Source organism: Palaemon carinicauda, chromosome 1, assembly GCF_036898095.1.
Source record: "Palaemon carinicauda isolate YSFRI2023 chromosome 1, ASM3689809v2, whole genome shotgun sequence".
Classification (NCBI taxonomy): domain Eukaryota; kingdom Metazoa; phylum Arthropoda; class Malacostraca; order Decapoda; family Palaemonidae; genus Palaemon; species Palaemon carinicauda.
In genome coordinates this window covers 295242257-295257988 of record NC_090725.1, presented here as the reverse complement: position 1 = coordinate 295257988, position 15732 = coordinate 295242257, and the positions used below count along the sequence as shown (strand labels likewise).

At 35.3% G+C, this 15732-nt stretch overlaps 1 protein-coding gene across 1 annotated transcript in view; it reads right to left on the bottom strand.

Annotated features, from left to right (window-relative positions):
- The window catches only part of LOC137639771 (uncharacterized), a 37340-nt gene extending 21880 nt beyond the window's left edge, over positions 1-15460 (bottom strand). Inside the window, exons 1-4 of the mRNA XM_068372018.1 lie at positions 15378-15460; positions 13756-13888; positions 12820-13404; positions 12326-12464 (exon numbers count right to left, since the gene is read on the bottom strand). Coding sequence (XP_068228119.1) covers positions 12326-12464; positions 12820-13404; positions 13756-13882 — 851 coding nt within the window. The 5' untranslated portion in view covers positions 13883-13888; positions 15378-15460. The remainder of the gene's footprint in view (positions 1-12325; positions 12465-12819; positions 13405-13755; positions 13889-15377) is intronic.
- Between the last annotated feature and the right edge of the window lie 272 nt (positions 15461-15732).

Here is a 15732-nt window from a genome sequence, read left to right as displayed (position 1 = left end):
ACAGGGACATTGCCCTATCGAACAGGACAATGCCCTAGCGACTGACCATATATACATACATAAGATCAGCGCCCAAGCCCGCTCTCCACCCAAGCTAGGACCAGGAGGGCCAGGCAATCCCTGCTGATGAGTCAGTAGATAGACCTGTAGGCTCCCCAAACTCAAAACCCCTTTCCTTAGCTCGCAAGGATGGTGAGGTTACAGCGACCAAAGAAACTAACAAATTTGAGCGGGTCTCACACCCCAGTCTGGAGTTCACCAGTCAGGGACGTTACCACATCGGCCACCACAACCCGAAAGGGAGGAATTATGGAGAGTGTGATTAATCTGCTAAACAGTTAAGATTGACAAGGACAGGGAAGACATACGAATTGCCGGGAAATTGGATGTAAAATATAGTTTAACGGAAAGTCAAGTGGGATTTGTGTAGATGATGAAGATATTGCCACTAGCACTTCAAGAGTAGGCTAATACTGAATAAATACCCCATTCCATATCACCAGATAATGGATATATTATTATTATTATTATTATTATTATTATTATTATTATTATTATTATTATTATTATTATTATTTGCTAAGCTACAACCCTAGCTGGAAAAACAGGATGTTATAACCCTAAGGGCTCCAACAGGGAAAATAGCCCAGTGAGGAAAGTAATTAAGGATATAGATAAACTACAAGAGAAATAATTAACAAGTACAATATATTATTTTAGTAACAGTAATAATATTGTAATAAATCTTTCATATATAAGCTATAAAAACTTGAATTGAACATGAGGAAGAGAAATACGAACAGTGTGCTCAAGTGTACCCTAAAGCAAGAGAACTCTAACCCAAGAGACAATGGAAGAGCATGGTACAGAGGCTATGGCACTACTCAAGACTAGAGAAGAATGGTTTGATTTTGGAGTGTCCGTCTCCTAGAAGAGTTGCTTTACCATAGCTAAAGAGTCTCTTCTATCCTTACCAATAGAAAAATTGCCACTGAACAATTACATTGCAGTAGTTAACCCTTGAGCAGAGCTGCATTGTTTGTTAATCTCAGTGTTGTCAGGTGTATGAGGACAGAGAAGAATATGTGAAGAATTGGCCACACTAATCGATGTATGTGTAGGCAAACGGGAAATGAGTCGTAACCATAGAGAAGAATCCAATGTACTACTGCCTAACCAGACAAAGGACCCCAGTCAAAGGACCAAATAACTCTCTAGTGGTAGTATCTCAACGGGTGGCTGGTGCCCTGGCCAACCTACCACCTTAAAGTATGGATGAAATAGTGGCTGAGATACATGAGGAAGGAACCAGGGATAGAATAATGGGAAACAGGGAACCAGAGAAAAGGAAAACGTTGATACCACAAAAGAGGATGAAACCTAAGTTAAAGAGAAAAGCTTCAGTCAGAAAGTGAAGTAAATGCAAATAGGAATAAAGTCAATTCAGAGGTAAAAATAAGTATGAAACTGGCAAAGGATGGCTTACGTAGATATTAAATATTGCTTAAATAGGAGATAGTTTGGAGTTTATAGATGAGGACGTAGGCATTAAAATTAACATAATGGGTTCATAGATATTACAAAATAAGCAGAGGAAGGAAGAGAGGACGATGGATTGAGGAAATAAGAAAGTTTGCGGGCGTGGACTAGCAAAAGAAGATCATAAACAGACGCAAGTGGAAGGCGATGTCTGAGGACTTTGCTCTGCAGTGGACTAGTAACGGCTGATGATGAAGATAGATAAGGTAATCATATCTACACTTTCTCTAATACTGCTTCGCCAAGAAGTGGAATTTTAATCCCGTAACCGCTTGCCCTTCGGGAACTGCCCCGGTCCCCGCAACCAGGAACCATATAAATACCTATTCAATTCGCCCGATGGAACACACCTAACCTCTTTTTGTATCAGCTTCACTTAGCAGTGTGTATCATACGTATTTCTTTCTCTTGCTTCAGGGTACACTCGAGCAGACTATTCCATCTTATTTTTCTTCCGCTTGTTTAGTTAAAGATTTTGTAGTTTATATAGGAGATATTTATTTTAATGTTGTTATTCATCTTAAAATATTCTATTTTCCCTTTTCCCTTTCCTCACTGGGCTATTTCCCCTGTTGGAGCCTCTGGGGTTACAGTATCCTACTTTTCCAACTAGGGTTGTAGATTAGCTAATAATGATAATGATAATAATAACAATAATGATAATAATAATCAATGCTGTCACAGACCTGACCTCAATGAATTAAGCACACACATAAGAACACATTCTTCATCATCAACTTTATCTGTAACACATGGCAAAAGAAGAAAATTAACGATGTTAAAAAAATCCTCAGCAAATCAACTCTTGGAATGTCGGAACCACGTGTATTGTTATGTGTGGCTGACGTTGTTCAGTCACTACGCCGCTAATAAGACTTTGTACCACAACTACACGGTTGAGATACTATACTTAGACCATGCACAACAGTTACTGTGCTATATTTAGCCATTAATCGGTCCGTTCCCACATACGCTGGCTCTATACTTAACATTTTATGCTTCATAGGTTGTAATCGTCTCTAATACACACGATCTCCCACAAATACCGTCAGTCGCACTATGGGCAGTGTTTTTAATTTGCTATTTTCTAAAATTTTTCACTCCCTGTCACCAACAGTAACAGTTAAACTTTTATTTTTCAAATGGGTTGGTGAAATGCATGCTAAAAAGTCTACGGGAAAGCCCTCCAATTTTGTGGATTTCACATCTGTTTTATGTCTGCAGCTATTTTCCCATGGCTTATTTTCATATTTTTTTTTTTTTGCATAGAATGTTAATTAAATCATTATAGATACATTTCTGTGAAATTATATTTACTAAATAACGATTTCAATATTTCCGTTAATTGTAAACAATCTCTTAATCAAATACAGCATTTTACAAAATAAGATTCTTATTAGAATTTGGAGGCATCCTTTGATTTATTAGTATGATTCAGTTAACATACTCCAAAAATAATTAATATCTAATTTAATTAGTTACATAAATTCTGTATGTTTACCTTAAACTTATTTGTAAATGTTTCTTATTTATGGAATAAATAAACAAAAATCCTAATCTCATTTCTCTTATACACACACACACACACACACACACACACACACACACACACACACACACACACACACACACACACACACACATATATATATATATATATATATATATATATATATATATATATATATATATATATATATATATATATATATATATATATACATAGGCTACTAAGATGAATAACGATACTTGCAAATATATACCATATATCAACTATATAAGATATATCCACCAACACTTCACATAAATGAATATAAGAATTCATACTACAATATTGTTAAGGAATATATTAAGAGATAATTCAATATTTACCTGAAGAACCTTACCGTCAGAGGTGTAGGCCTACTAATTTCTTTTGAAGTTTTTCATGTTGTGGGAAGCGATGAAAAGTGACATTTTTGTTTACTTTATTTTCTCTATTATGAAAACCAAATCTGCACATATTTTAGACAATCTTTTCATGTGTTGATGTGGAAAGAAGTTAAATAGGCTCAACGATTGACAAGAATTGACTGGCCAAACTTTACCCAGCTAAGTGGTGACCTACGCCTCCTAAGCTTATCCCCGGGTACTCGAGTTAATCCCTGTCAGTAGCATACACACACACACACACACACACACACACACACACACACACACACACACACACATATATATATATATATATATATATATATATATATATATATATATATATATATATATATATATATATATATATATATATATATATATATATACACACACACACACACTAACACACACCTTTATCATCATCATTAGCAGCATCAGCAGCTTATAGTCCACTACAGAATAATGGCTCAGACATGTCATTCCACTTGCGTCTGTTTATGGTCTTTCTGTACAAGTCCACGCCCGCAAACTTCCTTAGTTCGTCGATCCATCGTCATTTTTTCCCCTGCTTCTTTTACAATCTCTAAGGACCAAATCTGTTATTTTTAATGTCCATCTATTGTCTGCCATTCTCATTATATGTCTTATCTATGTCCATACCTTGGTTTTGGGATTTGGGTAATGGTTGGTAACTGACTGTACTGTCAAAATGGATTTGATTCTTATATTTCACCTAAAAATATCAAATTTATTGGAAAAAATATACAATGAAGTGCATAGGAGACGCAGTGGTTGTCAGTGAACGATAGTACTATATACAGTATATGTGCAAGTGGTCTTCATGTTCTCATTGGAATACTTTCAATGACATGGACGCCTAACAGTCTCAGCAAAATTTATTTAGCACATACATTACGATTCGCCTTTATCAATAACAGTCAGGTTCAGGGGTGAGCATAGCTGTTACAACGGCGCCTCCCAAGTTTATCTTCTTATACTGTTATGTCTTTTCTTCCACACCTGGTTTAATAATTCTTTTTTCTTTCCTATATTTGTTTCACCAAAGAAAAATAATCCTACTATTTTCTTTAGGTCTTCCTCGTATGGTTGTTGTAGCTCAATTACTTAATTCCTTTCTTTTCTATATTCCTGCCAAAACAAAAAAAAAAAAATTATCAAATCTTCCTCATTTAAAAAAAAAATTACAGTTTACATTCCCTCCATTGTGGGTATTTACAATATTAGTTTTAACGTATTAGTTATTGCTCTAAAAATAGCTCCGAAGTTTTGAACAATCTTAAAAGAAGAAGCAGTCGTAGACTCGTAGTCCCAGACAGTGAAAAACCCAAAAATGATAACCATTTTGTGGAGAAATTATTTATTGATGGATGTGATAGGTAGTGGGTGTAACGGGGGGGGGGGGGGGGGTCGCAGGGGCTAGGCCTAGGTTGGGGTACAGGGCCCTAGGTTAGGTGGTTGTATTAGGTTCGGTAGTGTCCCGAAAATCACTGTAGCCTTAAGGGGGGGGGGGGGTGTCGCAGGGGGGGAGGGCCCCCCCCCCCCCGGTAGGCCTAGGTAGGGATACAGGGCCCCTATGCTAGGTTAGGTGGGTTTTCTTAGGTTCAGTAGTGCCCTGAAAATCAAGAAAGCGCACAGAGAAATCGCAGCATTTCAGTAAGATATTGATTGATAATAGCCAATTTAAGTGTTAATAAATAATTTCTCCACAAAATGGTTATCATTTTAGGGTTTTCCACATCAAAATACATACTTTGGAATAAAAAAAAAAACATTTAAATTCGATTGGCACTCAAACCGAATAGATCCACTTTCAATGACATGGACACCTAACAGTCTCAGCAAAATTTATTTAGCACATACATTACGATTCGCCTTTATCAATAACAGTCAGGTTCAGGTTCAGGGGTGAGGCATAGCTGTTACAACGGCGCCTCCCAAGTTTATCTCCTTATACTGTGATGTCTTTTCTTCCACACCTGGTTTAATAATTCTTTTTTCTTTCCTATATATGTTTCACCAAAAAAAAAATAATCCTACTATTTTCTTTAGGTCTTCCTCGTATGGTTGTTGTAGCTCAATTAATTCCTTTCTTTTCTATATCCCTGCCAAAACAACAAAAAAATGTATCAAATCTTCCTCCTCATTTTAAAAAAAATATACAGTTTACATTCCCTCCATTGTGGGTATTTACAACATTAGTTTTAACGTATTAGTTATTGCTCTAAAAATAGCTCCGAAGTTTTGAACAATCTTAAAAGAAGAAGCAGTCGTAGACAGTGCAGTCACTTCCAGGATAATTGTGTTTGCGTCTGGCGATTTGGTCCTTGATATTGGACCTTGTTTTTATTGTGTAATTCTGTACCAGCCGGAAACCTCTTGGTCCGTTCAAGAATACCAATGAAGATTTTGATTTGGACGTAGTATGTCAACAAGTAACAAGTAACGTATTTAATCACGAAGACTCCCTCTGAGTGAACGCAGTAGGAAGTGTTGTTCGCAGATGAAAATAGATCGATTATTCTCATTACAAAGTGAAAGAAAATGTTTTAAACTATGTATTTTTTATCTTTTGAACTTTGATTCGTGATGGTTTTATGGGCGATGATTTCTTTAAGTGGTATTATCTCAAATGTATCAAGAAAAAGAATCTTGTTACCTTAGGCTAATGACGGGTTATGGGTTGATTTTAACTATGTACTTCGTAGTATAGAATTTGGGGAAAGAAGTGGGATTAACGAGATATCGTAATATAGAATTTGGGGAAAGAAGTGGGATTAACGAGATATCGTAATATAGAATTTGGGGAAAGAAGTGGGATTAACGAGATATCGTAATATAGAATTTGGGGAAAGAAGTGGGATTAACGAGAGATCGTAATATAGAATTTGGGGAAGGAAGTGGGATTAACTAGGGATCGTAATATAGAATTTGGGGAAAGAAGTGGGATTAACGAGATATCGTAATATAGAATTTGGGGAAAGAAGTGGGATTAACGAGAGATCGTAATATAGAATTTGGGGAAGGAAGTGGGATTAACTAGGGATCGTAATATAGAATTTGGGGAAAGAAGTGGGATTAACGAGATATCGTAATATAGAATTTGGGGAAAGAAGTGGGATTAACGAGATATCGTAATATAGAATTTGGGGAAAGAAGTGGGATTAACGAGATATCGTAATATAGAATTTGGGGAAAGAAGTGGGATTAACGAGATATCGTAATATAGAATTTGGGGAAAGAAGTGGGATTAACGAGATATCGTAATATAGAATTTGGGGAAGGAAGTGGGATTAACGAGATATCGTAATATAGAATTTGGGGAAAGAAGTGGGATTAACGAGAGATCGTAATATAGAATTTGGGGAAGGAAGTGGGATTAACTAGGGATCGTAATATAGAATTTGGGGAAAGAAGTGGGATTAACGAGAGATCGTAATATAGAATTTGGGGAAGGAAGTGGGATTAACTAGGGATCGTAATATAGAATTTGGGGAAAGAAGTGGGATTAACGAGATATCGTAATATAGAATTTGGGGAAAGAAGTGGGATTAACGAGAGATCGTAATATAGAATTTGGGGAAGGAAGTGGGATTAACTAGGGATCGTAATATAGAATTTGGGGAAAGAAGTGGGATTAACGAGAGATCGTAATATAGAATTTGGGGAAGGAAGTGGGATTAACTAGGGATCGTAATATAGAATTTGGGGAAAGAAGTGGGATTAACGAGATATCGTAATATAGAATTTGGGGAAAGAAGTGGGATTAACGAGATATCGTAATATAGAATTTGGGGACAGAAGTGGGATTAACGAGAGATCGTAATATAGAATTTGGGGAAGGAAGTGGGATTAACTAGAGATCGTAATATAGAATTTAGGGAAAATAGTGAGAATAACGAGAGATACCTGCCACACGAAGACTATCTCTGCAACAGCAGTTGAAAAACGAGATCGAAATGAAACTGCCATTAGTACATGGGGATTCTAAATGGTTGGGTTTGGCTACTCGATCAATCGACTGCAAAATTAGTATTTCAGCTGGAGAACATTATGGAACCGAAGCATTGGTGAGTACTCAATGTTATAACATTGTTTTTTTTTTTATATTAAGTGCAACGACTGTGTTTTAAGCACATTTTTAACCATTAGTATCTTTTTAACAGTTTGTCAGGAGCCATTAGATTATACAGTAGCTTATGTGTATCTGATAAGGGAAGTTTTTAGACTAGGGCCACTCCTGAATTTTTGAAGTTCACGTTATTTATTGGCCAAATTTTATTCATGGTGTTTCATTTAATTTGTGAATGATTATTTAATCATTAAACCTCTTGTTTTCCTCCCAGAATGCACTATTTCATTTTAAAATAATTTTGGCGGGGAATAGCCTACCCATCTTGGTATTATTATAGAAAAACACGGAGCAAAATTTATAAATAAGAAAATTCTAGTATAGATAGGAAAACTCCCGTTTTCTTCAAAAATGACCTTTATTTCCCATGCAAATGAATAGTTAGTTAGATATACCCTCATATATCCTACGGTAATGGGGGCCACCCAGGGGGAACCAGGAGTTCTAGGTGGGGAAAATTTACTGGCGAATCAATAAATAATGATAAAACTAACCTATTCTTCTTTATACATTATTCTCTGGAACACACAATAAATCCATGAAAAATTCCACAAAATATGAGGATCCTCATCCCCTGAAATGTTTATTTCATTCTTTGGTTTAAGGTACTTTTTGCAAGTCAGAAGTTTCGGCTCCCGTTTTTGTGTTTGTGCATGTTAGGTTATTTGTCCTTTTATAAATCTCAAAAAGTGTTAAATAATCAGATTTGGGACCCGGGAACTACTAGGCTAGGTTAGTAGGGTTTGTTAGGTTCTGTACCCTTTTACAAATCTCAAGTGTTGAATAATTAGGTTTGTGACCTGGAAACTACTAGGTTAGGTTAGTAGGGTTTGTTAGGTTCTGTGCCCTTTTTAAAAAGCTCAAAAGTGTTGAATAGTCATGTTTTGTCCTGTTTTCGCATGCCCAAAGGTCAAATTCGTTGGAAGCACATCAAATACTGTAGTAAAAGTTTTTTTCACTTAAAATTGTTGTCCCATGTTTTTCTATAAATTTACCAAAATCCTATATCTACATCCAATTTTTACTAACCTAACCTAACCAAGGTCGACCCAAACCTGCTTGCTTCTCTTCTGGATTCTCCCCCTTTGCATCCACATTTTTGATTTCCTACCTGCAGCTCTGTATATGATATTTATGCAGGTTATATTGTGCAAATATGTGACATGGGGTAAACGTTTCTTAGAATATTTTCAAGTAACTTCCATTTTAGATATTGACAACAGACATCTCATCAATGTCAATGTAAACGGAGAAATTCAGAACGGCATTAGATAAATTACATGAAGATATGCAATGTACACTGTTCATTATAGTCTGCTAGGGGTTTGATCAATGTGGAGTAATATATAATCATTTGAAGACAATTTATTCATATTTTTTCCGGCACAGTGATGTCAAGCGAATACTTTGCATGACAGGAACTACACATAGCTTATTTGAATAGGATCTGATTATTATTATTACTTGTTAAGCTGCAACTGTAGTTAGAAAAGCAGGATGCTATAAGTCCAGGGTCTCAAACAGGGAAATTAGCCCAGTGAGGAAAGGAAACCAGGAAAAATCAAATATTTTAAGAACAGTAACATTAAGATAATATTTCCTATATAAACTATAAAAACTATAACAAAACAAGATGAAGAAAAATAAGATAGAATAGTGCCCGAGTGTACTCACAAGCACGAGAACTCTAACCCAAGACAGTGGAAGACCATGATACAGAGGCAATGGCATTACTTATGAGATCTTCAAGTTCTATATGTTTTTCTTGTTACGTTCTAATAGTTATATGTTCATGCCACAAAACCATAAGTTCCGCTATCCCAGCACGACATACTAGAAGAAGTCGGAATGGTTTATTTTCCATTTGCTCACCTGACAAAGAATCAGTGCAAGTGAAACTTCATAAGGTAACAAAGCTAGAGAAAGTCAGACTTCTTCCCTTTGCTGAGTCCATCTTGTAAAATATTCCTTAGAATTCCAGAATAGATTCTTTGTCTTCTAATCTTGCTATTTCTTTGTCTTTTTCCTTTGACGCTTCATCTGTTTCCTTTGTTTTATCACAATTATTATTACTAGCCAAGCTACAACCCTAGTTGAAAAAGCAAGATGCTATAAGCCCTTGGGCTCCAACAGGGAAAAATAGCCCAGCGAGGAAAGGAAATAAGGAAATAAATAAATGATGAGAACAAATTAACAATAAATCCTTCTAAAAACAGTAACAACTTTAAAACAGATATGTCATAAAACTATAAAAAGACTTATGTCAGCTTGTTCAACATTTTGGCTGAACGTGGTATACGAGAGCATCACACTACCTTCCCCTTTGCCTCTGTACCTTAGAAATGTTGCTCACAGGCTCTTGGACCCCCTTGCTTAGGCCCTGATGTAGATGCTCATTGCCTCCATCAACGTAGATCGGAGTTGGGAGGAGACAGACACTACAAGAAACTATCAAGCTTGAGTGGGTCGCGAACCCCTTGTCCAACAGATTGCCGGTCAGGGACGTTTCCAATAGGCTGCCACAACCATTGTCCTAGCTTATTAGTATTGTAGTAAGAAGATCCATTCATAATATGTCCATATTCTGTCATTAATTTTTTTTTCTTACAAAAACTGATAGAAGACCATTGGACCATGTATATGTATGGAAGTTGAGTTAAAAAGGATTAGTTATTAAACAGTATAAGATCAATTCCAATAGCCATAAATTCAAGTTTTTTGATTCTCAGATAAATAGTGCATACATACTTCGTATTTCGTTATTACTTGATATCTGTACATTTTTTTTTTTTTATGTTTTGCACCAAGTCATTTTTACTTGGATGCATGTTCTATGATGTAACACGCTGTAGGGTAATGAATATCCACCTTAGATTGTGAACGATTATTATTTTCGCCATATAACCTTAAACAAAATGTCAGTACAGTACAATACTGTTAAATTGTTCATATCATTAGAATATAAAGGACGTTAGGCAATACTTAGTCCCTAATAGGCTACATGGCGACGTCCCAATCACAGACACGCTTACACACTTTATTCTTTGTTATTATTATTATTATTATTATTATTATTATTATTATTATTATTATTATTATTATTATTATTATTATTATTATTACTAGCCAAGCTACAACCCTAGTTGGAAAAGCAAGATGCTATAAGCCCAAAGGCTCCAACAGGGAAAAATAGCCCTGTGAGGAAAGGAAATTAGGAAATAAATAAATGATGAGAACAAATTAACAATAAATCATTCTCTATATTAGAGGCCTTGCATTGATGGAAAAATCTCTGGATCCAGCGAAATTGCACATCTGTTGTAAGTAAGTGCGCAGCTCCCAGCTGCCGCAGACATGAGCAGTGTCCTCGTTCCTTCCATTTTTGAGGGAAAAGCGGCTAACAACCTAAATGGAAAAGATTTTGTGTTTTATTCTATACTCAATTTTTTTTTTTTCAATGAGGGGCTTTTGCACTGACTTACAAGCGGTGCCCTTCTAGCTCGGAAGTGTCCTGCTATCTGATTGGTTAGAATTAACTTGTCCAACCAATCAGCGACCAGGAAACTTTTCCGAGCTAAAAGGTCTCCCCTGCGAGTCGGTGCAAATCTGCCTCACTAGAACGAATTGACTATAGTCATGAGTAACATGCACATCTTTTAATTTATTGGAAAGTTTACAAGTTCTTGGATTATATTTAGTCTTGCCACTAAGACCTAAAGGTTTATAGTTTGTTGTGAGAAACTAAAACTCAAGTGAAGTTTTCACCCAGTTAATTGATTTATTTTTTCTTGTTAAGTTAAATCCTGGTTTTGGAACAATGAGTAACCCATCAAACATATCTATATGCTATGCTTTTATTATTAAGATATGGTTCACTCGGTCTTCCTCTTTTTATTTTAATTATAATTTTTTTTTCATTTTTCCTTGCAGATATTTTTTCTGCTAAAGTGATGTACATACACACACACACACACTATATATATATATATATATATATATATATATATATATATATATATATATATATATATATATATATATATAAATGTATGTATGTATGTATTTATTTATTTATTTATATTATTTTGCAAAATTTAAGCAGCTAAATTACTTATATAAAGACCTCGGAGAACATTATGCCTTTTGTAAAGATTTAAATGTATATATATATATATATATATATATATATATATATATATATATATATATATATATATATATATATATATATTTATATATATATATATATATATATATATATATATATATATATATATACAGTATATGTAAATATATTCATTATATATGTATATATATAATATACATACATATACACACATAATGTATATATATATATATATATATATATATATATATATATATATATATATATATATATATAGATATAAATAAATATATACACTATATATATATACATTTAAATATTTACACACACACACACACACACACACACACACACATATATATATATATATATATATATATATATATATATATATATATATATATGTGTGTGTGTGTGTGTGTGTGTGTGTGCATATGTAGCATTTTTTTATTCTCCATCCTCTTCTTTCTCCCTTCCATTATCTCCCCTACGCTCATGTTCATTTCATGTCTGGGTTTATTACATTAATTCACATGAAAGGGAAGAAAACTATCGTTACTTTAGAATAACTTTGGATATGTATGTGTTTTGCTTACGGGGCTACTGACGAAGGTACGTAGGGGGAGGCGACCTCGCAGGCCATGCGGGATGCACACTCGGGATTCTCTGATAGGAAGTCTCCGGCGCTTGCCCACACTCCTTGGAGACGCCTTTTGGCTGTTGATAACCACGACTCTGGAAGAATGGATTTCGGACTATTATTATTATTATTATTATTATTATTATTATTATTATTATTATTATTATTATTATTATTATTATTATTATTACTTGCTAAGCTAAACCCCTAATTGGAAAACAGGATGCGATAAGCCCAAGGGCTCCAATAGGAAAAATAGCTCAGGAAAGGAAATACGGAAATAAACTACGAGAGAAATAATGAACAATATAAAATATATTAATATACTGGTGTACTTTTAAGAATTTATTTTGAACTATTATTATATTAATAATAATTCGTTATAAAGTATTTGGTAATAAAGAAACTATAACCGAAATGCGGTTCAGAGTAAAATTCAGTAGATCTTACTTATTCCTCTCGACCTCGGACAGGTACAGCTGGCTTTCCTCTTTATAGTCTCGCCATTTCTTCCTTCGGTTGAGAGTTTGTCATCATCAAAGTGCTCAAAGTCAAAGTTGGAATCTCTCCTTCCTTGACGGAGCTGGCGGTCGTCAAGAAAATTATCATTAAAATTCATGTTATTGTTATCATTCTCATTAGTGTTTACATCTGCGTTGTTATTGGTGTTAATGTTCGTGATGGTGTTAATAGTCGAATCGGACGAGGCGCTCATAACCGATTTGTACAAGGTGGTGCCAGTGATGATGCCATTGAAGAGGACTAACATACTCATGGCTGTTCCTAGAATGCTAAAGCGGAAAAACTTCGAGCAAACAGGGTCCTCTTGATCTCCTTTGCCTGGTTCTAATAACAAGTTAATGTGAGTTTTATGGTTCTGTTGATCATACTGGTGATCTGCGTGAGCAGAATGGCGATCCTGTTGGATTTCCTGATATGAGTTAGCAGTGTTATCGAAGACCTCGTCAATGTAATTGTGGCGAAGGTAACGGCCTCGTTCTTCTGCATTGGCGAAGTGGCGTGGATCCCTGTAACCTGGAATTAAAGTCGAATTTGAATTTCATTAGGTTTATAAAATTTCATATATCACATGTTTGAATATAACTTATCTTTATTGAGCTTTTGTATTGTGCAGATCATTCAACTACTTAAAACCATAAGGTCTCATCATTTATTTATTTCCTTATTTCCTTTCCTCCCTTGGTTATTTTTCCCTGTAGGAGCCCTTGGGTGTATAGCATCTTGCTTTTCCAACTAGGGTTGTAGCTTGGCTGGTAATAATGATAATAATAGATCAGAGACAGACAAATGTAAAGTGTAGTATTAGGTGATGGTATAAATGGGACTTGAGGCACAATTGATTTCAGTTCCTTAAATCAAACTTACCAGTTCTGCCGACAGGATTTGAAGTCCCCTGAATCCCATTTGAGATGGATTCATTGAAGTTGGAGAGAGCACAATGATCCCCACAGCAACAGACAAGAATGACGAACGCAATTAATTTTAGCCACATTATTTTCTGGAAAGAAAATCTCCTTTTAATGTGCTGTTGAATGAGAGGCAGGATAGACGTTAGTATAATTTCCTGTTTATCTGTTGAATCCAAGTTGAGAAGGAAAACAAATTTCATACACTGCTACATATCCAATTCAACTACATTAATCGCTCTTCAGACAGGAATTTGAGATGCTTATATTCATGTTTTTCCAAGGTTTCATGACTTGGAACCACATGAATCATGCTTTAGAAAATGTCATGTTTTGGACCCATACAAATGGGGCATAAGAAAATGTCAAGTCTTTGAATCATACAAATGAAGCATAAGAAAATGTCAACTTGAATCATATGGATCAGGCATAGGAAAATGTATTGTCTTGGAACCAAATGAATCATGCATAAGAAATTACCGTTTTTGGAACCATACGAATCAGGCATAAGAAAATGTCATATATTGGAACCATACGAATCAGGTATAAGGAAATATAACGTCTTGGAGCCGTACGAATCTGGCATAAGAAAGTGTCATGTGTGGGAATCATACGAACCAGACTTAGGAAAATGTCATGTCTTGGAACCCCACAAAGCAGGCATAAAAATATGTCATGTCTTAGAACTAATGTGTAAAAGGCTTCCCAAAGACTAAATTTACTAACAGATACCACGAAAGATAAAATGTTCTAGGGAAACTTTAGAAGTTTCCTACATTTTAAATGTGTAATTACTCCGACTTTCTCGGCTACTAAAAAAATCGTTTTATGCACTTCCCCAATTTTTGGGGATAGCCAACATAAAAAAAAAAAAGAATAAAAGGGTATTTTTCTTCTCGTTGTTCCTCTTGGCCTGACGAGGGGTTCAGCCGTGTTTGGTTGGCACTCCTAGGGTCCCAGAGCCCACTAGACACCCGAAAGACGGAAGACATTCAGCAGCTCTTCTAGGAGAAGGACACTTCTAAATTAAACCTTTGTTATCCAGTCTTGGATAGTGCCATAGCCTCTGAACCATGATCTTCCTCTCTCGGATTATTCTCTTGTTTGAGGGTACACTCGCGCACACAATCCTATCTTATTTCTTTTACTCTTGTTATTTAAAGTTTTTATAGTTTATACAGTATGTGAAAGATTTAATTTAACATTGATACTGTTCTTGTAATACTTTGATCGTTTATTACATCTCGTGCAGTTTATTTTTTTCCTTGTTTCCTTTCCTCAGTGTACTAATTTTCCCTGTTGGAGCCGTAGGGCTTATAGCATCTTGCTTTTCCAATTATAGTTATAGTTTAGCTTGTAAAAACAATAATGATACTACTACTACTACTACTACTACTACTACTACTACTACTACTACTACTACTACTAATAATAATAATAATAATAATATGCTGTGTGAAATGTTGAATATCTGGTAATATATACGATAAAATGACTGTGAAGGTCCTGTAGAGAGTAGGGTTCCCCTGCAGTATATAGAATCAGAAAAAAACAACCCTTAAAGTAAATTAAAGTAAGTACCTGTTGTTAAACAATGTTGCACCAATGACGTCCGTCTCTTGACTGCGGCGTTCGTCGTACGAAGACCTCGCGGTCCAACTACTCGCTCGGGAAGACTTTAAATGGCAAGTGTGACTCGGTTTTGAACGGATCATGAGTTCTCAACTTGATAACATACTTCTATAACCCTCTTCTCCCCCCTTCCCCCGCCCCCTCCCCCCGCCTTCACCGAATGTTACCGGCGTCAATGACCTCAGATGTCAGGATGCCTGAAAACTTTAAATCAATCAATCGATCACCGAATGTTAATGGTCACGCGAGACCTAATTTTATGAGGCAATGATATCGTCAAAACGTTTGTATACCGTGGCATTCT